The 18887-nt window shown below is 34.0% G+C and overlaps 1 protein-coding gene across 3 annotated transcripts in view; it reads right to left on the reverse strand.

Moving 5' to 3' along the window:
* Positions 1–18887, reverse strand: part of DMD (dystrophin) — a 1854428-nt gene that overhangs the window by 644045 nt on the left and 1191496 nt on the right. For all 3 annotated transcript variants that reach the window (XM_031673322.2, XM_072956638.1, XM_072956633.1), the window contains one exon: positions 9803–9967. In XM_031673322.2, the coding sequence (XP_031529182.2) occupies positions 9803–9967 (165 nt within the window). The remainder of the gene's footprint in view (positions 1–9802; positions 9968–18887) is intronic.

Here is an 18887-nt window from a genome sequence, read left to right on the forward strand (position 1 = left end):
TCGTTTTCACAACATAGATGAAGTTAAGGAAGGGAGACATATCAAATCTCAACTTGAAAAGAAACTAAGAGACTGTAATACAGTGTATGAAATAATCAGGAGCTTAAGATCACCAGTTCTCCATCTTTACTATCAACTGGATTAACTGGTTAACAAATTTATTAAGGCTTCAAGTAGTTTGGGGTTAAGAGCAGCTTTTCTTTCTTGGGGAGCTGAATGAGGGAGAGGGTAGTAGTGGGACAGAACAATTAGAACTGAGGTGGGGAGGCCATGAGTACACAGAGACAGGGTCAGTACAAATGTAGAAGCTAAAATCACTAGAGATGAACCAGAACCAGACACAGAGCAGCAATGCTAATCATGGATGCTGACTCCCAATGGTAATGGGTTTCTTGTGTATTCTGTGCCTTGATCAGGACATGGGAAGAAGCACAAGCTTCAGGGACTTTGGTGGATAAGCTTAAGTAGTGCCAAGGAAAGGGCTGATGGACCAGACCAGCATTTAATTTCAAAAAAGTATGCTACACAAGGACAAGATGAAGAAAATGTCAATTAGAAGTAGCACGTGTGAAAAAGAATTGGTGATTTTAGACACTAATAAATTTAGCCTGAGTCAACAATGTGAGTCAAGTATTGTTAGAGTAAAGAACTGAGGTATGGTTAAAGGCATGGACTATGGTCAGATAAACTTGGTGGTGTTTTGACGGTTTAACAAGTGTCCAGCCAGGGACTGAGTTGTCTTCCCTTCTCATAGAATGCCCATCTGTCCTAGAGTGGCAATCGTCAGACTGGAGTATGCCCCTTGAGGTACACAAAGAATTTCCTAGGGATATGTGGGCATAGATGGTGTTCTTGAAGGCAGTTTCCCTATTCGTAGCTTCTACAGGGGATTTGCCTGGGTTTCTTTCTGTGGTACACGCATCATTCCAATTATCATTCCTACTTTTTCGTTAACAACAGTCCTCCAACTTTACAAAATATAAACACTCCTCCTCTGATGTATCTCAATAGCATATTTTACCCAAGACACATTTGTGCCAAATCAAAACACAATTCAAAATATTAATGACTGAAATCCTCCTTTAATCAATATACCATCATGAACTTACTCATCCATCTCATTAACAGATTCATTTTCAACAAAAATTCACTGGGTATGTTTAGTAATTACTTATCAAAAGTTATAGATATTTAGATAATTTGGTTATTACTAGGTATATTTATTATTAATGATTGTAGATATAACTCAATCTAAAAGATTTTTTAAAATACCTAGAGCCTTACAGTCACAGAAAATTGTTTTAAATACTGAATTTCAATCCACATGGGTGTATTTGTCATACAGAAGTATGATAGAGTGGTTAATAGAAGACTTTACAGGATAAATATATATTCCAAGAGGAACGATATGAAATTTCTAACTATTAAAGATGAACCTGTTTTGTTTTTTAAGTGGATGATGGTAGCTATAATAGTGCTATGATATTTGGATTTTCCTGGATACATTCAAAAGAGTAATGTAACACTGCTTAAATGTCAATATTTACAATATGCCAAGGGAGAAAAGAGATGTCAACTTTAAAATGTGTTCACGGATGCTCAGTTTTCTAAACTATTCTTAAGAGTTTTATAAGCAGAATGGTCTGAACAGTACTGTAACACGTAAGTGCTTTTGGAGCCCTTCTCCTTGACTTGGCAGGGGAGGAGGAAAAATCACCTTCTCCCTTCCCTCATGAGAAACAGACCAGTAAAAGTCATACCAGTTTCTTCTTGGCCAACAAATTGTTAGTCCTGCTTGAATTCTCTGATTGAGAAATTCTCAACTGAAGAAACTTTTCTCAAGTTTCTAATCTTCTCCTTATATAGGCATTTTTGCTTGGTGAATGATGAAAATCTCATGACTATCTGCAATTTTTTCACAGTGGTTTTCTGGTAGCAACTTGCTGCTTTCTTTTGAAAGAGGGGACATTTTGGAATCCTAATTTTTCTTGTTAAGGGCTCTTACCAAAACTCCAGCTACAAAAGGAAAGGTCCCATTCACTGTCTTTCTCATTTCCCATTTACTGCCTTAGGAAAATGTATTCCCACCTTAATCCAATAGTGTTCCCAGGAAATTGGCTCATTTTTTCCTTTTTAATGAAGTGGAAAGCCAGGTTAAGAAGGGCAAGTGAGTTAAACAATGTCTTACAGCCAATAAGTGTCAGAGATGAGATTCAAACTTGGGTCTTTTGCTTCCCCCCTCCCCCCATTATTGTGCTACTTCAACTCAGCAATGGTTTTTGGAGTTGAGTAGAGAGGGTGGAAAGTAAGAGGAGGAATTATGATTGCCCAGTATTCAAAGAGAAAAAAGTCAATGCCTAATTTCACTAAAATGTGTTACCTACACATTTCAACAATCTTCAAAGTTTTATCACCGTCAGAATTATACTCTAGCTCAGAACCAACCTAAACTCAGGGGAATTTTAAACTTTCAATAAACCTCTGTTGTTTAGCTGCATGGTGAATGACAGTATTGTGCCTTTCATCAAATAAATTTCATCTACTATTTCTCAGAACACATTCCATGGAGATTGTAAAAAAAGTTTTTCTTTACCTTCTGAGTAACCCACCTAGGCAACAATGATTCTGTGTCTTACCAGAATAATTTCTTATGTTTTATGTTGTTTTTTGTCAAGTCCTTAATTATTTAAGAGAAAAGACTCATCTCACTTTTGAAAGAGCCAAAATCTTTTACAATCGTGTTACCTCTTACATTTATTTTTGAAATTTTTTATTGTCTCTTTTTAAATAGGTAGCCAAGCATTGCTTCATGGACTCATGATCCTATTTAGCCAAGTATTCAAACCTTTTCATATTTTTGACAACATTTGATATGTTGCCTTTCACATATCAAATCCTAAATGAAATCTTATCTCAAGCTGCCTTGAAAAACTCAAAGGATTTGTTCTTTCACCTTCTGAAACGAGAGAGATTAAAAATAATTAGGTTTATTTGATATGTTGAGTTGCATGAAATGTATCATCAAATAAGAAGAGATGCTTCCCTAGGTTATAACTTTATGGGTCAAATTTTTATAAGTGTAAGTATTTCAGTAATTATATGAAGAAATTTGTTAATGCCCTTGCTGTCCATAAATGTCCAGGTGCCACTCTACCTAATATCAGAAGTGACAGTACAATATTATCAGTAATAATTTCAGTTATTACATTAAAATGGTGTGTGCCAAAGAAAAAACAAAATTTCCTTGTCCAATGAACTTTCATCAGACCTTTAACCATGATTATTTGAAGTTTTTGTCATTTACAGATAGCTCTTGTTTTACTCTGAGGCTTCCATGAAAGTGCTTCCCGTCAGCTATAGGCCAGAATGCTTGTCTCTAAGAAAAAGGGACTATCTTGGAAAGGACTAGTCAGGTACTAGTGCACGCTTCTGATAGCTTTATTTAAATAACTTTGTGAACAAACCACTGGACTAGTCAGGATTTCCAAAACTCTAGTGGAGAAGCTGATAGGTTTGTAAAACTTCTAGCCTGAGATCATGTGAAACAAGAATCAGTCACAAAGAACTGAATGAGCTGATGAAGGATGATGTGATTAAGGCTTTTTTAAAAAAAAATTAATATTTTATTGTTTTATTTTCTTAAAGGAACTTCTTTTTCCTTTTTCTTATGCTATCTATAACTCATAACAATTCATTAGATTATACTGCTGTGAACAAAGATGAAACATTTATCTTTTCTCCCTGCCTGATCCGTCCAGAATTCAAAGTTCTTATTGAATATTCTTTTTTTCATGGCAATATATTTATTTGCATAGCTTCAATAAGAATCTGTCCTTCTTGTAACATGATATAATTGAGAAAGTTGATTATATAACCAAGACTCTGACTGGAATGTCATATTTAAGAATGATGTGCACAGAATCAGACATGATCAGACAGGTTTGGAAAACCACAGTTGACTTTATGGAGACGATGCTTACAAAGCCTTCTGGGGAGAACTGGCCTGGTATCTGGCTTACAGGATGTCCAATATTGCAGGTAAATAAGGAAGGTCACTTCCTGGCAAGTCCAGGAAATCTTAGGATATTTTTAAAGACTTTGAGAATAGAAGAATTTATCCAAATCTATAGACATTGCAGGAAAAATCTGATGTCAAGTTTGTGGCTTGGTTTCTTAAACTCATGGCCTTTAAAAGCCAAATATGAAATTCCTTGTGAAAATTTTCAGCAGAAAGACTTGAAAAAGCCTATGTGGTCAATTACAATTCCTGCTCCATCTATGTTAATAAAGAGCCCAGCCTTATTTTATAAACAAGAATAATCTTACTTTGAGTATTTTTTATCAAATGGGAGGTCACTGTATTGAAAAATTTTATGCTTCAATAGAAAACTATAGCACACTCTTGGGGGTCATCAGATTCTTGTCCTGTTCATTGCCTTTGAGCTATTTTGGATTTCTTTGTAAAGTACATGATTTTGTTACCTACCTGCAACCTGGACTGGATCCTGCTGTTGTATACATTTTGTCAGTCATTACCAAATTTTCAATTATTCCCATTTCCTTCAGTATCTGGCTACAACTTTCCAAACTAATGTTTCTAATTTTTTCTCCCATTCTCCTAACTTGGCATAACTAAGAACTCAAAGCTGACTGCCCAGATCCGTATTTAGAGTATAGACTGTCTTGTAGCTAAATTTTCTTCCCTAGGACCTAAAGAAGCCCTGAGAGTTGAAGCTGGATAACCTGATAAACACTTCGAAAGACTCAGCAGCACAGCGGATTATCTATGGACAACCTGCATGCCTGGAGCTGCTGCTGTGTGGGCTACTCGGGGAGCTCACCAGAACTCCCACATCTTCCCTGCTCTGCCCCAGAAAATAACCTTGACTATGGACCACCTTACTAAAACCTCTCTGATGTCTATGCCATCATCAAAAACATTCAAACTGCAAACCAAGAAATCCATCAAACGGCCACTGCTGTCCTCACTCTATTGCCTAAAAATGCTTCCATCACAACATCTAGGAACTTTCTTAAGTGCCTACCCACTGGACTCAGAAAGTAGGTTTAGAGTCTGCTCCAACAATTAATCTTCAGTCTTCTTAATTGCATAGAAAAATCTCCATCACTGAATGCTTTTTTGATCACATCATTCAGTAAATATCTTCTCCTACCAAGTGTGAGTCAGTTCAACTAGTTTTCCAACAACAGAAAGTTTCTAAAATGAGCTACATGGACTAGCTTTCCTAAGTCGTTCAACAGGAAGCCTAGTTTATTCTTGAACAAAAAAAAAGGGACTGACAAAGATCTCCTTAACATTCTCCTTAGCTCGATTAATATTGAGACAGGTTTCTTCTTGATTACAGGCCTGACATCTCTTTTCTTAGTGCATTCACTTTAGAAAAGGTTCTATTGTAAATTCCTTCTCTGCCCTTTTGAGATGTAAATCTTTTACAACCTATGAGTATCTTTTCAAAGTCCTGGGAGCCATCCTTTCAAAATGTAAACATTTGGAAGGATAGTATCCTGTCTCTCAGTCCTTGTGGGAGAATAGTAATTTACTTTCAGTAAGTGACAAGTAGCAAACACAGATGGCCTAATTACATTAACCATCCTCCCCCTTAATGTCCTCCAGTACCTCCCCAATAGCTCATCCCAAAGCTTAAAACCTTTCTTGCCTTTTGTTTCAGTGAAGGTTAAGTTCAATCTCTCTCTCTCCTATTGCAATAATTGTGAATGAAGTCTCACTTGTGTATTAAATTGTTCCACGCAATCTTTCTTTGGCAACACGCAAAGCAGTGTGATACACACAGAGGAGGATTTTGGTGTTCAGATACTTTAACATTTAGTCCCTACCACTGTGTCCTTTGGTAGTTTTCAGTGTGGATTTGACATTATGGACAATTAAGTTTTTCACATAGTAAGGAAGAGCCAATACAACACTATGTCACACTTTTTTAATGGACCACAGAAGGAAAGTCAATCTGGAGAGGAAGAAAAAAATCCTTCCTGTCATCAGTATGAGCATATTTCAGTAGGTAAGACAACACAAATTATGTGTCTAGCCTCAACCTCATATTTTAATAACAAGTTTGGAAAGCAGTAGTTAGGCAGTTTTATGTCAGATAAATAGTATACCTCCAGGTCATTTTTGAAAGCACTCATTAAAGATTAAAAGCATAAGACCCTTTATAGAAATTTTAACTGGTCCCTGGTTCTTAGCATCCAATTATCATTTCTAAAATCTAAAATCAACATATTTTGTGTCTAAATTGAGAGTACATTTGAAATCAAAATTCAAAGGCATGCCTTCTAGTGGGCTGACTGATGGGAAAGGGCTGTGATTATGCCTAATTTGCACCCTCCACATCACGATCTCATTGATTATGTTCCTCAGCTTGCTAAGGGTTCTGTGAGGTGATTTTCAAGATGAATATTGCTATTTGTAGGATTTCCTGAATAGGAATATTTCGGGAGTAAATTGCACAAACCAAGCGATGTGCAGTCAATTTTCACTCCAGCATAAACAATGTATTAGAACAGGGCCCTTAAGGCTTTCTTTATTTGGGTTTCATTACACAGCTAGCTGTTCATCAATAAGCATGAAGTGCCAAGCAGGCAAAACTGAGGCTCACAGAGGATATTACATATTTTTCAAACAGGTGCTCTGAGTTTGACTTGAGAAAACAAATGACCTGGATGGCAAGGCTTTAGGCCCTTAGTTTCAGAGGTAACCACTGCCATCATGGCCAGACAAAGAAAATTTCTCTAAATTTAGGAAATGGAGGCTCCTTGTACGTCTACTTTCTTTGCATTAACTCATTCCTAAGATTTTTGTTTAAAGGTGTTTCTTTCTCTGTGTTGAAAAATGGGCAAGTGTTCAAAGCTGTATACAAATTTTTTGGTTTCTAGTAGTTTAAAGTTAAGCCAAGTCCATTTTCCCATGTATCTTTAACCGAGAAAAGAAGTGTAATCGCTTTAAGCAGAGAACTATATCAGGCTGTAGGGATTAAAATCACATCTCTTGTAGCAGACGAACTCTGTACAATCTTAGTAAATCAATTACGAGACAGTGACTATAGATGGAAGCTGAACAGAGGGACAAAGAACTAGGTAAGTTAGTAAATTATTCACACAGGTGACTATTCCCTGATTACAAGCTAGGGGTCTGAGAATTATGAGGGAATCTTTCAAGTCACTGTATATACGATTTTATGATCTTTTTTTACCTTGGATACAGCGACAAGCAGAAGAAAAAGGCTAAAGGAATATTTTTGAAATCCACACTCCAGAGATGAAAAACTCAGAATACGTACAGAGGACTGAAGCCGAGGAGTTCTACCGCTAGGGAAAAAGCAGCCGCCTCAGTGATTTAGACTGAGCTGCAGGAGGCAAATGTCGTGACTCTCGGAAACTCCACACGGCAGTGAGAGTGGTGTCGTGTAGCTCTGATAAAGCAAAGTGATTAACAGAGCTGAGAGTAGCTTTCACTCTAAGCAGCAGGGACCTGTTTGGCAAGAACCGATGGACCACGGACAAAGAAAGGCCCAAAGAAAGTTTTTAATATTTGAGAACTCTTCTGGGGCGCACAGACTAAAGTCACTTCGGTTGAGCCCGTTTGCATCACAGTATTTTGTTATCTTTTCTCTTAAATATATTCCATGTACAGAGATAGCTAACATTGAACATATTTTTCATTATTTTAATGAAGAAACACATTTTAACGGAAGGTTATATTTAAAAGCAAAGGAATGTGCTCTTCTCTCTGAGTTACAAATAGTTACGTCTGGCTGCGAACAAAGAGTTTGTGGCCTTTCCTCTTGTAATATTAAAACAAGAAATATTTAAGGATACACTTGATTCCAGATCACTGAGAATCTGGCTGAGGTTATTGTTTACTGAACCAAGTAATTGTACTTCTTTGCTGAGATTATTCACTGAGTAATGAAAAATCAGTATTGATGAGATGCAGTTGCACTGGAGAATGGGCGCTGGTCAAATACCTCTGAGGACACTACATGCTAGCTAGGTAGAAGAACTGAAGGGATGCCAGAACTGATGGCGTCTCTCAATGATGATGTGCTTTGCACTCCTATGAGCACACATGGCCCAACGGCAGGGTGACTGGTCCATCAGAAGTCACACTTTGGTGCCAAGACCTCCACTGTGTCATCACTGTACTTGCTGTGTTGTTACTTGTCCTGTATACTTTCTTAAAGCTAACTAAATTTGTTTGGGGTAAAGCCTACTGTGACCAGAATCTAATCATCAGACTCAACCCAAGACCATGCCACTGGTTGAGTAGCCTCATTTTTGCACTGATGAAATGATGTCTACCTGGGACTTATACAGTATCATCTGCTCTAGGGGTAGCTATCAGAATGGTAGATGTAAACATGTCAGGAAGAAGGAAGGCAAAGGGGGTGGAGGGTGCTTTACAAATATCAATCATTTTAATTGTGGCAAAACTTTTTGAATCTCCCTCCTTTCCTCACTCAAGTCCATCTTTCCTAAACTTTCATTCTGTCTTCTCTAAAAGATCCTCACACTTCCTTTTATCCTTATCTCCTAGCAAAACACCAATTAAATGGAGACAAAAACATTAGGTTATTATAATCCTGAGAGGTAAATAAATTGGATAATTTAAGTCAATGAATTAAAAGAAAAAACTTTTCTCATAGATGTTACTTAACTTATTTAGTCTTAAGTTCCCCATCATTACGTTAATTAATAAGCTGCACTTTCAACTGAATTGGTTTATTTGGTCGACTACTTAATGTTGTTGGTTCACAGGAGATGCAAAACAGGGAAAAATTCTTGAAATGGGCTCCTGGGAAAGGAGGAAAAGATAGGAACAATCAATGTGTACAGGGACACTAAAAGGAAGAGACGGTGGTGTCCAATTGGCATATTTGTCTGGAGCCCGAAGCTTTCCTATAACATCTCATTACTACCCTGGATGCCTCATTAACATCTTTATTCATTGATTTAAAAATGCAAACAAGTACACACCATACACTGGGCCCTGGGATGGGAGTATTCAGAAGTAAGTAGAACAAGGGAGATAAGTAAGAAAATGCCCTCTGCATTCAAAGAACAGCATAATGAGGTACTCAGGTCTCTAAAATTTAAGTCTCAATAAATGTACTAGGCTACAGGAAGGAGATAGATACCGAGGTTTACGAGAAATCCTAAAAGGGTTTTTCACTCTACTAGGGGTATGTAAGAAGGCTTTGAGGAAGCAATGACACTGAATTCTGGCTTGAAGGATAAAGGAATATTCATCATGCAAAAAAAAAAGAGAAAGAGGTCATTTAAAGAAGAGAGAAGATCAAGAACATAGATGTGGCATGAAACCACATGTATATAAAGATACCATAGAATTTGTTCAGTCTAGAATAGAAGAACAGGTTGGCAGAATAAGAGGAGTGAGTCTGAGAGGATATAATGTCTACTAAACAGCCTACATGTTGTAGGCACTTTGTCTGAAATGACTTCAGTTTTAAATAAGAAGTCTACAAATACATATTAAGTACAATTAAAGCAGGGATGGAAAATGGATTGCTGTAACAAATATGATGAAGACATTCTAATGATATGAGTTTAACGAATACATTATTACTAGCAAACACCTGAAGACAAAACAGAAAATGCTAGTCAAGTAATAATCATAATTAATTTTATAATTAACATTACAACAATGATGATGGTGATCATGATGATGGTCATAAAGAATGAGAAATTTAGTTCAGTGATATTGCCACTCTTTTGGAAAATAATATTTAGAGCAAAGAGTCCCTACCTTAATGTCAAATGGTCCTGTTTGATTTGGTTGGTTGTAAATTTCCAACTGATTCCTAATAGGAGACAGCCACAGCAGCAGATGATTTATTTGCTCTTCAAGCTGATCAAGGTCTTTTATGTGATCCTCAATTTCTCCTTGTTTCTCAGGTAAAACTCTAGAAACCTGCAAGGAAAAAAAAGTAGAAGATTCTCATGGTTTAAATTGAAATGCAAAAAAGAAAGATTTTCAAAAGTTAATCATTATGACATGTTATAGAAATTTACTGAATTTGGTATTTTAACAGCATGGTATTGATTACTTACATGTGTTACATGTTAGGATTTAATCCAGATCACTGATTAACAGTCCAAAAATTCTACCCTTCAAAGACAAGAATTCTTTTTTTTTTGGAAATTCACAATGTGTACACCCACACAAATACACACCCATCTCCAACTGATAAAAGTAAAGGAGTGTATACTTCACTTACCCACTCAGTCATTAAACAGAACGATACCTTGTGTATTGTATGCCAGACACTCTGCCTTTATACTGGCTACTAACTTTCTTTTATGTTAGGGAAGATTGTGAAAGGAAAATCTTTTATGTACAAAGAAAATTGGTAAGGTAATAAGCAGTTTTGTGAGCTGTAGCTTGAGAGCTCTAGTATAACCAAGTAAAACAGTATAAGACGATTGGAATGAAAAGTAAAAAGAACATTTGAATTAGAGTAAACTATCATGGAATGATTATTAGTTATTTTTATTAAGGGCTTACTATGCACCAAGCACCATGTTTGGAAGTTTGACATTTATTGCCATCTTTAATCTGCTCAACAACTCTATATAGATACTATTATCCTAATTTCATAACCTCTCATAATTTTATCCCAGGTTGAAGAATGTTAAATAACTTAGGAAGTAGTATGGTATGCTGTTCAACATTGTGAAGGCTAGAGTTGGCTGCTTGGTTTTAAGTCGTGATTCCATACGTTTCATAGCACTTTAGCCAAGTCTTCTTTAACTCTCAATGCCTTCTCTATAGAATGGGGACAATGATAGCACCTGCTTCATAGGGTCACTGCAAGGATTAAATAAGGTAATCCTTGTAAATAGCTTAGAGCAATATTCAGCATGATAGTAAATGATAATTAAATAATTAAATGTTAGTGATTATTGCTCAAGTTCAAGTCTAAGCAAGAGTAAAGCCTCTTTCTTCAGATTAGCAAGGGCTAAAACAAGGGTACAAAGGAATAAAGAATGTGAAATTGCAATGGCAACTCTTTGTATTATTAACAATACTCTTCTAATAATATAAACATAACATTGCACTGTGATATGAATACAGATGTCAAAATATACCTCTATTATATAATATTATCACATTATGAATAATAATAGAGAATATTTTTAAAGTAAACTAGATAAGCATACTAACATAGTGGTACCTCATCTAAACAATGCCCCATACTTTGGAACTATTGTTTTAGAAACTTTTAAAAGAACTAACTAATGAACATTATCTTCTTTAATCGGACCCAAAAGTGTGAGGTGAAAAGGAGATACATTCATGGATAAAATAAGCAATCAATTAATTTTAGGGGAAGGAATTTTACGTAAGCTCTTATTATATGTAGACAACGTGCATTCTGACATATGTTGTAAGTACATTGATATATAGACATATATAGATATATGTCTATATATAGACAAATATATATATATATTGCATAAAATGCATGCGAATGCACGAGTATAGGGTTAACATCCAGTCAGGGCTGATGCTGGCCAGCCTGGGACTGACCTTCTTCTCCTACAACAGTGTTTCCTTGAAACATTAACTTTAAGATGAAAGGGAAATGTTGGGTCTTCTTTGTTTGTTGTATGAAACTATGTCTGGATTGGCGAAGCTGTGAGTTGAAATACAAACCTTGGGTCTGTATGACTAAATAAAAGCAGTAAAAGATGGAAGGGAAATAGAGGTTGTGGCCTTTATTTAAAGTGACCTGCACAAACTCTGTTTTTCACCCCTGGCAGCTTCTCCCTGTGTGGCTAAGGAGTCAAAAGAAGCAATGTGTGTTGGTAGCGTGGAATATTAGCCCGCGAATAATGAACCGTGATGCCGTACCTGCTTTGTTTGGCTTATATCCTACTAGAAAGCCAAGTAGATATGGTATTGGATGAAGGCCTATATGTCTTTCATGAGTTCTGACCTATAAGGACATCCATGGTGTTAAACTCTGCTTATATATTTATGTGTGTGTGTGTATGTGAGTGTGTGGTAGTTGATATCACAAACATAATTCCAAGCATATAATAATCTAGTAATTTTCTCAACTCATCTTTTCCAGCATTTAGAAGGAAGTAAACAGTTTATTTTTATTGGGTCATTTTCTACTCACAAGTACATGTAAAAGGCATTTTATACCTTCAATTTACAGCATCTAGAGCCCCTAGATTCTGAAGCTACTGGAGATAATCACCATCATAGATTCTCAAAATCTCTAAAATCGAGCTGTGAACTCATTTTTATATCTGATCACAAAAGACTTCACATTTCATTTAGGCTTCACGTATAAGCACAGAAATCTGTACACATTTTAACTAAGATTGTTAGTTTCCTTCTCATACTCCCAACCCATCCCTTCCTGGTAACAGAGATAGGACAGGACAGACTTTGTGCTTCTCACCATCATAGCATTTATCTTACACTATTTAATTTGTTATTTATATTGAATTTCTGGATGAACTACGTTCCTCCACATGATAAGCCTTCAATAAGTATCTGCTGAATGAAAGGCCAACAATTTCCAAATTCAGGATTAATTTTTTTCAATGTAAGAAACAACAGATGCCCAGTGTAGGCAATGACATAAAAATGTAATTTTATCCTCAAGTTAAACAGTGTTAAGTAAAAAACAAAAATATTAGTAGATTGGACTACATAAAATCAGAAATTTATGTATGGCAAAGAAAACTAAAAGCAAAGTTAAAGGACAAATGACAATTATGAAAAAAAAGTTTGTGGCTCATATCTCAGATAACGTATTAATTTTCCTAACCCATAAGAGACCTTCTGCAAATTAATAAGAAAAAGGCCAACAACCCAAAAGAAAATTGGACAAAAGTTAAGGACTGTTTACAAAAAGAAAACACAACTCGATTTTAAATGTACAAAGAGAAGTTATGCTTTTGCCACAATGAGAGATGTAAAGCTTTCAGCTATTGTACAGACATAAATTCAAGTCTAAAAACACACTATGCTGCCAAAGCTGTGGAAAATTCAGACTCATACATGGCCAGTGGGATGTACATACTGGCATACCCCTTGTGGAAGACAATTTGGCAATATCTATCAAATGCCTGTAACCTTTGGCACAGAACTCTTACTTCTAGGAATTCATGTCATAGATGTATTACTGGAACTAAAATCAACGCTTGGTGATGGTAGGGCAGATGGTGGATGGGGTGGGGGATTTTTCACCATATTTCTTAATTTTTGAAAAATAAAAATGTATTACCTTTGCAAAGAAATAAGTTAATTCAGAAATGGAAACTACTAGTTTTTTGGGGTACCAAAAAGAGTGAGAAGAAATTATGTATTTTAATAACAAATCATTATTAATAGGATATACCATATATAAAGCCATCAGTCAAAAATCTTCTGAGTATTTTCCTAATACAATATCACTTAGTTAATGATAGAGTGGAATTTGAGACCTTCTAGTATATAATTTTTGTGCTCCCTCTCCTCCCTTCAAAACAGTCTTCAGGAATTGATGGCTTCTATGTAGCTCATGGAAGAAGATAATGGATGTGAATAATTTGTGATGTAAAATAAAACTAAGTTTTGTGCCAGTTTCCATGTATTTTAAAGCAATTTATTATTTACTATTTACTATTCTTATCAATATATGGACAGAAAAACTTTACTAGTAAAAAGAGTGATTTTTCCTAACACTCTTTTTAAGTATCATGAAATCAACTCTTCATACAACCTGTCCCCTGTGGCGGAAGAAAACAATTAAACACACTGAATTTCCTTATGTGTTAAGTTAGTATCTAACCAAATCTTGACCTAATTTCACAAGATTAGCTTTCTTTTCTTTCAATTTTTGAATTTTTATTTCAAATGTGTAGAAGTTTTAGTATTATGATAAACAGAAGTGTCTGTTTTAGAAATAAAGATATTAAATATTGACTTCATATCTTACACCAAAAATATTCTAGAGAAATTCAAGTGTTAAGTGTAAAAAATTAATAATAACAGAACTAGAATAAAATATTGATGTTAAGCAGCCCTCCAGAAGTAACAGGGATGTAAATAAACTTTTAAATACAATATTTGTTTATTTATCTGGAAACTAAAGCCAATTAGCAAAATTAAAAACAAGTAACAACTGGGAATACTTGTAGCACCTATCCGACAAAGGGTCATATTCTTACATATAATAAAATCTTCCAAAGAAGGAAGAGATGGCGAATCTACTGGAAAATTGGATAAAGATTATAAATAGGAATTTGACAAAAATGCAAACAGCTAATAAACAAGACAGAAGTCCAACAACTAAGTATTCAATGAACTGCAAATTAAAACAGCAATGTAAACCATCATTTGCCTATTATATTGACTTTTGTAAGAGGTATTTATCAAAGTTCTGCTAAGTAAGCACTCTTATGATGTTTGTTGGAGCACAAATTCTTACATTTGTAGGGAGTAATTCATATCAAAAAGCAAGACTTCCATCCTAAAAACTACAAACATTACTAAGAGATTAGGGAAAACTTAAGCAAACAGAGGAATATAACCTTGTTCCTCTACTGGAAGGAGCTAATAGAAGGAACCAATTGAAAACTCCAATAATGTAAAGATATCAGTTATCTTCAAATTAATGTGTAAATTCACTGCAATCCCAATCAAAATTGTAGTAGCTAGTTTCTAATAAAAAATGGCATGTCAACTCTAAGATTTACATGGAAATGTAGAGGGCCCAAAACACCCAGGGCAATTTTGAAAAATATCAAAATTAAGAACGTTTACAAGCAGATATCAATATTTACTACCGTTAATTATGTGTGGTATTGCTGTGGAAACAAATAGATTACATATATTTACCTAATTTATGACAATGGTGTCCACTTTAGTTAAGTGGATTGTAGATGATCTTTTTACTAAATGGTTCCAGGTTAATTGTATATTAATATATATATATAAAAAAATCTTGACTCCTACTCTATACCACACACAAAACATCAATTCCAGATTGCTGCAGACTTCAATGGAAAAGACAAAACAATAAAAGCTTCTGAAAGAAAACACAGGAAATATCGTGATAATTTTAGGGTAAGTGATTATTTCTTAAATAAGACACAAAAAGCACTAGTCATAAATGAAAAGACTGACAAACTGAACTTCATTCATCAAGACATCATTAGAAGAAAAAAGCAAGGTCCAGATTGGAAGAAGATATTCACAATGCATATATCTGACAAAGAACTTGTATTCGAAGAACTCTGACATCTATAAGAAAAAGACAGGTAACTACTTTTTCCCATGGGCGAAAGATTTGCACAAGGACTTCACATAAGTAGATATAAAAATGCCTCTAATCATCAGAGGCTCACAATTTAAAACACAATGAGATACCAGGTCACATCCGCCAGAATGACTAAAAAAAAAAAAATTATGACACATACTTATGATGAAGATGTGGAACAATGGGAACTCTCATACACTGCTGGTGAGAGTGAATTGGAACAAACATATTGCAAAACCGTTTGACAGTATTTCCAAAGCCAAACATATACATATCTTATGATACTGGCACTCTGTTTCCAAGTATATTCTGAAGAAATGTGTACATATACACAGTAAAGGACATGCAAATCATAGCAGCGTTATTCATAATGGTTTCAAACTAGACATAACCCAAATGTCTAGCAACAGAAGAATAGAAAGACTATGGAATATTCACACAATATGTAAAGAGACTAAGAAAACAGCCTATGGTACATGCGATAGCATAGAAGAATCTCATAAAAATAATGATGAACAGAAGTTAAACATAAGGGTATATATGGTATGATTCCATTTATATTAATTTCAAAGACAAGCAAAACTAATACAGGTATTAGAAGTTGGAAGAATGCTTATTCTTGGGGGAGGGTTGTAGCTGGAAAAAAGTTAGTAACTGGGAAGAAGTATGAGGGAGACTCCTAGGGTAATATTCCAATTCTTGATCTAGTTGCTAGTTAGCATAGGTATGCTAACTTTTAAAAATCTGGTCAATTTATATTCTTATTATTGGTGCATTTCTTATTTTCTATGCATCTCTCGTCCTTCAATTTCAAAGATTACATGAAAACATTTTAAAAGTCTTAAAAGTATTCATTCCTTTCAACTAGAAAACTCCACTTCTATAAATTGTCAAGAGGAATATCAGAGATATACAGAGATATGTGACAAGAATGCTCAATTCTGTCATTTGTACTAGTGAAAAATTAAAACAAAATCCCCCATGTAGAAAAAGTTACATCCATATAATGGAATACTTTGCACCTATTAAAATACATATCATTAAAGCATTCTATTATACTGAAAAAATATTCATTACATATTAATTAGTAAAAAGAAATAAGATATACACCACACATAATTATGTCTTTGATTTTCTGTGTATATTTTTCATTAAGTATCTACAAGTAGATACACATACACATATTTTTTAAATGATTGAAAATATATGCAACAAATTATTAAGCTAATTTCGGGCAGTTTATCAATTAAAGATAACTGTATTTAATAGTTAATATATTTTGGCCATTTCCAAGTTATCATATAAAAAGAGTATTATTTTATATATTTTAAATGTTAAATAAAAATAAATGGATAGTACTGCTTGGGTGGCTGGCTAGCCCTCCAAAATACATGCAACAACAAAAAAAATTAGTGTTATAACAGAGATTTACAATATGCTTTAGATACTATGTAACAGATTTTACTTATTACTTCCTCAATCTCATCTATGATCTTATATATATTATCTTCTAAAATTAATAAATGAGGAAATTAAGGCTCAAAACTATAAATAATATTTCTAAGGTTACTAGTAAGTGAAAAAACTTGGCTTTAAATACCTGGGTTTTCCAGACTCCAAATTCCACCCTTTTCTTTTATCTGCCCTCTCAAAACATACTTCCTGCTATCTTTCAAAATCGAATATATTACTTGATAAACAGAATATTAAGATACATGCTTTTCAAAAGTTTTCATTCTTATGGGAACAATCTATATCTTTAATTTTCATTATCATTAATGAGATAAACATTTAGAAGTCAACTTAATGTATATTGTTTCATATTAAAATGTATTTCATTATACTTCAAATATAAACATATTTTGGAAACAAATTACTATTAACATTTATTAATTCATGATTGTCTATTATATAGAGACTACAAGATAAATTAGATTGCTTACTGAATAAATTGTTGAATTATGACTAATCCAAAGTCATGATTAAATGATCTTCATATAACTGTAAAAAGTAACTTCCATATTTTGGTAGATTTGTCATTCAATGTAAAATAAAGACATACATAAAATAAGTGGTTATATGATTAAGAATAGTAATAGAAAATTGTCAATTCATGTAAGTAGCAATTTGTATAATAAGTTAGCATTATTTCCAAACAATTTAACTATAAATGCTGAATTCTGAGCCTTTCATGTTTAAAAATATAGATCATGCTTGAATTAATTTTAAAATTCCTATTTCATACAAGGCCAAATAAAATACCAGATGAATAAAATTTTAGATGTAAAAAATAAAACCATAAAATTAATAAAAATATGGGTAAGTGCTCTTTTAATTTGATGTAAAAGTTATACTTTTTATTTAAAAAGTTTAAAGTGATCACGTTTATAATAATATAAAACTTTGTAACATAAAAATCAAATAAGTAAAAGAAAAAAATCAAAACCAAAACAGTCTATCTTATATAATTTTAGACAGTCTTAAGATAAAGCCATTGTCATAGATCAACAGAAAAAGGAGAAATACTCAAAAAAACCAAAAGGATCAGAAATAGACAACTGATGAAAAAGCAACTATAACTGACTTATAAATCTATTAAATTGTTTGACTTCACTAGGAAATACAGAAATTAAATTCACAGTGAGGTGCAATTGCTCAGATAAGAGCTGAGCTAAAGGCACTCAAAAGCAGATTAGACAATGCAGAGGAATGAATAAGTGACTTAGAAGACAGGATAACAGAAGTAACCCAATCAGAACAACAGACAAAAAAGCAAAAAAAAAAAAAAAACCAATGAAAGCAATATAAGGAACCTATAGGATAATATAAAGCATGCCAACCTACACATAATAGGGGTCTGAAGGAGAGAAAAAGGGATTGAAAAGGTATTTGAAGAAATCATGACTGAAAACGTTTCAAACCTAAAGAAGGAAACAGATATCCAAGTAAAGGAAGCATAGAGGGTCCCAAACAAGAAGAACCCAAACAGACCCACACCAAGACATATTATAAATAAGATGGCCAAAGTTAAAGATGAAAAATGATTCTAAAGGCAGCAAGAGAAAAACAAAGAGTTAATTACAAGGGAACACCCATAAGGCTCTCAGCTGATTTCTCTACACAAACACTGCAGGCCAGAAGGGAGTGGCAAGATATATTCAAAGTCCTGAATGAGGAAAAGCTACAACCTATGATCTTCTACCTATTCTTTAGAATAGAAGGAGAGATAAAGAATTTTACAGATTAGCAAAAACTAAAAGAATTCAGCAATACCAAACCTATACTAAAAGAAATATTGAAAGGTCTACTCTAAATAGAAAAAAAGCAGGACACTATAGAAAGGAGAAAATCCTAATTGGAAATGTGATAACTACAATGAGTTGTAAGAGAATAAACAAGAAAATGTAAAATAAGACATCAAAATCATAATAGGTGGGAGAGGGGAGCAAGAAAATATAGGGTTTTTCTCTCTCTCTTTTCTTTCGTTTTTTTTTTTTTTTCATTTGTTCTTTTTAGGATGTGTTTGAGCCTATATGACCAACAGTCTAAAGAAAACAGATATAGTAA

Source organism: Vicugna pacos, chromosome X (genome assembly GCF_048564905.1).
Source record: "Vicugna pacos chromosome X, VicPac4, whole genome shotgun sequence".
Lineage (NCBI taxonomy): Eukaryota > Metazoa > Chordata > Mammalia > Artiodactyla > Camelidae > Vicugna > Vicugna pacos.